This window comes from Sinocyclocheilus grahami, unplaced genomic scaffold, assembly GCF_001515645.1.
Source record: "Sinocyclocheilus grahami isolate Dianchi unplaced genomic scaffold, SAMN03320097.WGS_v1.1 scaffold15.1, whole genome shotgun sequence".
In the NCBI taxonomy this organism is placed as follows: domain Eukaryota; kingdom Metazoa; phylum Chordata; class Actinopteri; order Cypriniformes; family Cyprinidae; genus Sinocyclocheilus; species Sinocyclocheilus grahami.
The window spans coordinates 3,927,943-3,934,084 of record NW_015505194.1 but is presented as its reverse complement, the minus strand read 5'-3'; the positions used below and the strand labels follow the sequence as shown (position 1 = coordinate 3,934,084).

At 38.9% G+C, this 6,142-nt stretch overlaps 1 protein-coding gene across 1 annotated transcript in view; it reads left to right on the top strand.

The window, feature by feature from the left end:
• LOC107602311 (cytochrome c oxidase subunit 8A, mitochondrial) overlaps positions 1 to 2,119 on the top strand; it is a 3,658-nt gene extending 1,539 nt beyond the window's left edge. The window contains exon 2 of the mRNA XM_016294778.1: positions 1,872 to 2,119. Within this exon, the coding sequence (XP_016150264.1) occupies positions 1,872 to 1,982 (111 nt within the window). The 3' untranslated portion in view covers positions 1,983 to 2,119. The remainder of the gene's footprint in view (positions 1 to 1,871) is intronic.
• Positions 2,120 to 6,142: the final 4,023 nt, after the last annotated feature.

Genomic DNA, 6,142 nt, shown 5'->3' with positions numbered 1-6,142 from the left:
ATACAGTGCACAGCATAAACAAGTACACCCCCTCTAAAACTTTACAAATTCAGCAATTACTCTTTACTTAGAAGACATGTTAGGGTTCTTTGGAGATGTAATGTTCCAACAAGCCTGCTTGATCAATTACCAAAGAAGAATGCCAAAATTATTCAGCAAAATAAGATTTTCTTATCAAAGTGATAAAATGTTGTGTTGCAAAAATGAGTACACCCTCCTCAAAGTTACTAAATAATAATAAAAAAAAGTGTATAGGTTTAAGGCTATTTTTGATCATCAGATAAGTATACTGAACGAAAACTTTTAAAGACAAGTAATTTCCTGACAATTAAAAGTGTTATATAGCCCACTGAATTATACTCAGACTTAATGCTGGCAGCAGTGGAACCACTTGGGATAGAACTGCCAGGTGACTTATTTCTTAGCATAAAAATAAAAGAGGACAAGGGTACAAGAGGAATACCAAATTATTGCTTTAAGTGTGAAAATATAGCAGAAGTAGCACCAACATTCAAAAACAATGGACTTGTGATAAGGCTCCTGAAATAATCAGGTCTTCACTTTAAGTTTTCATTTAGTGATGAGTGAATTTTTGCTAGAAAAGAGCAGGAGAAATAACATTCACGTGTCTCAGAGCCGGCAAAAGCTATGAAAAGAGTGACACTTTATCTCACAGAGTATGACACAGCCTGCAGAAGTGACATGCATGGTTGTTGTCACCACTAGAATTACCTACTGTAGCCAAAGCAAAATAAACTAATTTAACCTCTTCCAAGGCCCATATTGACAAAATAGAGACTTCTGGGAATCCATACTCTTGTCTCAAGAGACCAAATCAATCATTTCGGATCCAAAAGCATCCAAAATGTTCTGGTGTTGCTAGAGGAGGAGTACAGTGAGAAGTGTTTGGTACCCACAGTGACGTTCAGTGGTAATAAAGCTTTTATATAGGGATGAATGAGTGCTGAAGGTGTGAGGGAGTTGTACTTTATCAATGCTGGCATGAATTCACACACCACAGTGTGATGTAAAACAAAAACTTGAAACAGAAGATGCTACCCTCCCCTCATTCCCTGCATTATTGGGCATTTTTTCAGCATGACAATGAAGATATTCATTCTCCTGAGGTGAAAATCCTTCAGTGGACATGTATTTCACTCAATCTTAACACTCTTGAGTTGCTGTGAAAGATTCTGTAGGGACGAGCTGAGCAACACTAACCATTAAAGACCAGAGCATTCAAGGAGGTCGTCCTCCATGATTTAAACAGGACAGATGTGAAAATTTGTCATGAACTTGTACACTCAGTGCCAAGAAGGGTCAGAGCAGTATACTTTAAGTACAGTATATATATATATATATATCTGTTTAAAAGGTTGGGGGCAGTATTGTTTTTTTATTTTATTATTATTTTATTCAGCAAGGACGCATTAAATTGCCATTTATAATTTTACAAAATCTTTCTATTTAAAAAATGCTGTTCTGTTGAACTTTCTATTTATCAAAGCTTCCACAAAAATGAGCAGAACAACTGTTTTCAACAGGATAATAATGATAACAATGAGAAATGTTTCTTTTACGTATAAGAAAGATTTCTGAAGGATCATGTGTCACTGAAGGCTGGAGAAATAAAATTTTGCCATCACAGAATAAAATGAAATATATATATATATATATATATATATATATATATATATATATATATATATATATATATATATATATATATAAAGAGAGAGAGTACTAAGTTAGTTATTTTAAATTTTACAATTATTTCACATATTATTGTTTTTATTTAAATAGCAGTGCAAATTTTGTAAGCATTTAAAGCTGTTTAATTTCATTTGTGCATTTCATGTGTGTTTCTGCAGCAAAGTTTCTTCATCATGTCTGTGTTTGCCGTTGCTCTCCTGGCCCCCGCCGGGTGGATTCTGCACCACATCCCAGAATATCGTCAGAGAGCAAAACCACCACCATCCTGAAGAACGCACACCTTCGTCACGGTCAACTTACTGGGTGTCGTGTACCACTGACAGACCTGGCTGCCTCTAAAGCATTATTCACCTCCAGTGAACAATTTAGATCTTTAAAACACAACATCATGAGCAACATCACAAGTAATAAAATAATAATAAAATAGATAATAATAATAATTATATTAATAATAATAAAATGAATAATACGTTAATAAAATAATAAAATTGTCCAATTGTTAATGGGAGGGAGAAATTGGCCCCATTTGCATCTAATAAGAACTTAAATTCCATGGTGTTTAATGCCTTAGGACTGTGGCCCTTATCACATGAACAATGACTGTATGCTTTCTCCTGTAATAAAGTTTATTTTTATACCATCTGTTTTGGTTGATAACTTTGTGTTTTCACTGTGCTAATTGTTCTTGCCTCGGGGGCACTGCTTAGAAGTATACATAGAAATGAGATTTCTTGAGGAAAAATCACTTAAAAAATCACCATAAGTTGGCAGATTGATGCAGCTAATTCATAGGTTATTAGTTATAGGTTATTAGAAGGCCAGTAAGCAAATTTTGGCATGACAACACTACCCTGGGATTTTTCATGACCACAGTGAGTCAGAACCTCAGTTCAACATCTCATATGAAGCACAGTGACTTTTTACATTATCCCATGCAGTGACTATTCTGGGGTCACTGGGACTCATGCAGATCATAGGGTGAGCACCCCCTGCTGGGCTCAATAACACCAGCAGCTACCCTTAGTTTACCCAGGAGTCTCTCATCCAGGTATCGATTCAGCTCTACTTAGCTTCAGGAGAGTTGCAAGGTGATCACTGCCAGCTAAATGGCAAGCTACCACCCACACTGAGTATCTCGAAAGGTCTGTATACTTGAGGAAACTACACAGAACACTGATGTGCTTGATAACATCCAAAATACAAACATGATGCGGTCAATGTCCATATCCTCTTTGGAGTGAAGGAAACCCTATTATGTGACAGTCTAAGTTCACAGCGGTCAGAAATGTTTCATTTTAACCCTCTGGGGTCTGAGGGTGTTTTGGGCCCTGGAGAAGTTTTGACATGTCCTGACATTTGTGCTTTTTTCAGTTGCTAATAAACATTTTAATGACTAAGTTTAGTAGCACCATAATCAGCACAAACTGGGCTACAATAATATGTGAGCAGCATGTATGTATGTGATTGTGTTTTTGAGAAAACAACGTTTATGCGTGCTTAGTGAAAAACTAAAATTTTAAAGTCACTGAAATAAGGCCATAAAACACATACAGAACATTTGTTCACAGGACTATTGAGAACAGATCTTGAAGTCTAGAATTTTTGCATCAGAATGATGTGAAAATCATCTTGTTTACTCACTCACAGAAAACAATATATTGATTTAAATAATAATGCTGTTCACATGTACACTTTGTAATTTTTTCCCCCTGAAATTATGCTGAGCCATTTGAAGTGAAAAGAAATTAGTTTCAATTCAATGAATTCAATGTTATAACTAACCCTATAATGTTAATGTCAGCATTTACTAATACATTATTAAAATATCAACAACTATCTTTGTTAGTATATATAATAGTATTTAATGGACCTGAGTTAACTTCAACATCTGTATTTTTATTAACTAACATAAAAAATGTTTTAATAAGAATAAAATAAATACTCTAACAATTGTATTGCTTAGTCGGTGTTAGTTAATGCATTAACTAATGATAACTAATGGGAACTTATTGTAAAGTGTTATCCAAATATGTGCTTAATTTCGTTTACTCATGTCTGTGTAACAGAGACGCTGGAGTTTGGTTAGAATCCATGAGCGGAAGTTTATTAAAGGTCAAGGCTTTAAACAGATGTCGATAATCAGACAGAGGGTCAAAGTCAGAGAAGCAAGCAGATCGTTCGTCATACACAAGGGCCACCCTCTCACTATGTTGAATCCAGTCGTCCACTGCAGGACCCGAGGAGGGTTCGCCAGACCACGGGAACAGAGGCGGTTGGAATCCTAGGACGCACTGGAAGGGGGTTAGACCTGTAGAGGAGTGAGTCAGAGAGTTTTGGGCGTATTCCGCCCATGGCAAGAACTCAGACTATCTGTGCTGTTCACGGCTGCAGTAGCTTCGGAGATACCTTCCTATTTCCTGGTTGAGTCGTTCGACTTGTCCGTTGGCTTGTGGATGATAGCCTGAAGTTAAACTTACGTTGATATCCAACTGATTGCAGAATGCCCTCCTGACCTGAGACGTGAATTGGATACCTCGGTCACTGACTATGTCCTCTGGTAGTCCATATATCCTAAAGATGTGTTGGAAGAGGGTTTTGAGTGGTTTCCATGGCAGTGGGTAGTTTGGGTAGTGGAATGAGACGGCAGGACTTCGAGAAACGGTCAATGATAACCAGTATATTAGTGTTATCATTGGATGGTGGGAGGTCAGTGATGAAGTCGATAGACAGATGAGACCATGATCGTTGAGGAATCGGTAATGGCTTGAGTAGACCTGAAGGTAATTCCTTTGGAGTTTTTGACTGAACACAGATCTGACAGGACTTGACATAGTTGGTGATGTCTCGTGCCATGTTACTCCACCAGAAAGGGTTCTGTACTAGTTGGAGAGTTCGAGAGATACCAGGATGACCGGAGTAGAGAGAAGTGTGAACCCATTGCATGATTCGAAGTCTTAAAGCTTGAGGTACATAATGCTTTCCTGGGGGTGTGTTTGCGGGTGAGGGATCTTGTTGTTGTGCTTCTCTTAGTTCTTCCATGATATCCCAGGAGACTGGGGCTAGGATGATCGAGCTGGGTAGAATGGGACCGGTGATGTGATGCTCTGTGGAGAGGTCATATTGTCGGGAAAGAGCGTCAGCTTTGCCATTCTTGCTGCCAGGCCGATAAGTTACAGTAAAGTTGAAGCGTGTGAAGAATAATGCCCAAAGGGCTTGCCGGGGGTTAAGATGCTTGGCACTCTTTATATATATTCAAGATTCTTATGGTCTGTAATCACTTGGAAGGGGTGAAGAGCTCCCTCAAGCCAGTGACGCCATTCTTCGATCGCTGCTTTCATGGAGAGCAGTTCCTTATTTCCAACATCATAGTTGCGCTCAGCAGAGGTTAGTTTACTGGAGAAGAAAGCACATGGATACAATTTGCTTGGTTGTCCTTGTCTCTTAGAGAGTATAGCACCTATGCCACAGTCTGAGGCATCCACCTCTAGTATGAATGGTTCGTTCGGATCAGGATGTTTTAGGATAGGGGCTGTTGTGAATCGTTCCTTCAATGGGTTGAAAGCGTTGTTAGCTTCCGAAGTCCAAATCAGTTTTGACGGTTTATTCTTGAGGAGTGAGGTGAGAGGAGAGGAGAGGCAACTATACTATAATTATGGATAAACCTCCTGTAGAAATTGGCAAAGCTTAGAAATCTCTGCAGATCCTTGATGGTTCTAGGTTGTGGCCATTCAGTGACTGCCTGAACTTTGAGGTCATTCATCTTGACGCGCTGTGAGCTGATGTGGTAACCCAGGAATGAAGTTTGATTAACATGGAACTCACACTTTTCTGCCTTGACATATAATTCATTCTCTAAGAGCCGAGAAAGGACTGTTTTGACATGGGAAATGTGCTCGTGTTCTGTCTTGGAAAATACGAGGATATCATCGATGTATGCAACCACAAATTTACAAATTTATTCCTTGAAGATTTCATTTATGAAAGATTGGAATACAGCGGGAGAGTTGGTCAGCCCATACGGCATTACCTGATTACCTGAGTGCCCCCTAGTGGTGAGAAGCTGTTTTCCATTCATCCCCTTCTTGGATTCTGATGAGATTATATGCACTTCGAAGATTGAGCTTGGTGTAGATTTTAGCTTCTCTGAGTTGTTCTAGTGCTGATGGCACTAAAGGAAGGGGATAGCGAAACTTATAAGTAATATTATTCAGTCCTCTATAATCAATACACGGTCTTAGTCCACCATTTTTCTTCTCCATGAAGAAGAATCCTGCAGCTGCTGGGGAGGTTAATGGTCGGATAAAACCGGATTTCAAGGCTTCATCCACATACTCTTCCATGGCTTGACTTTCGTTTCTGGAAAGTGGATATACTTTACTCTTGGGGGGTTGTGTGTTAGGCAGGAGATCGATGGCACAGTCCCCAGGTC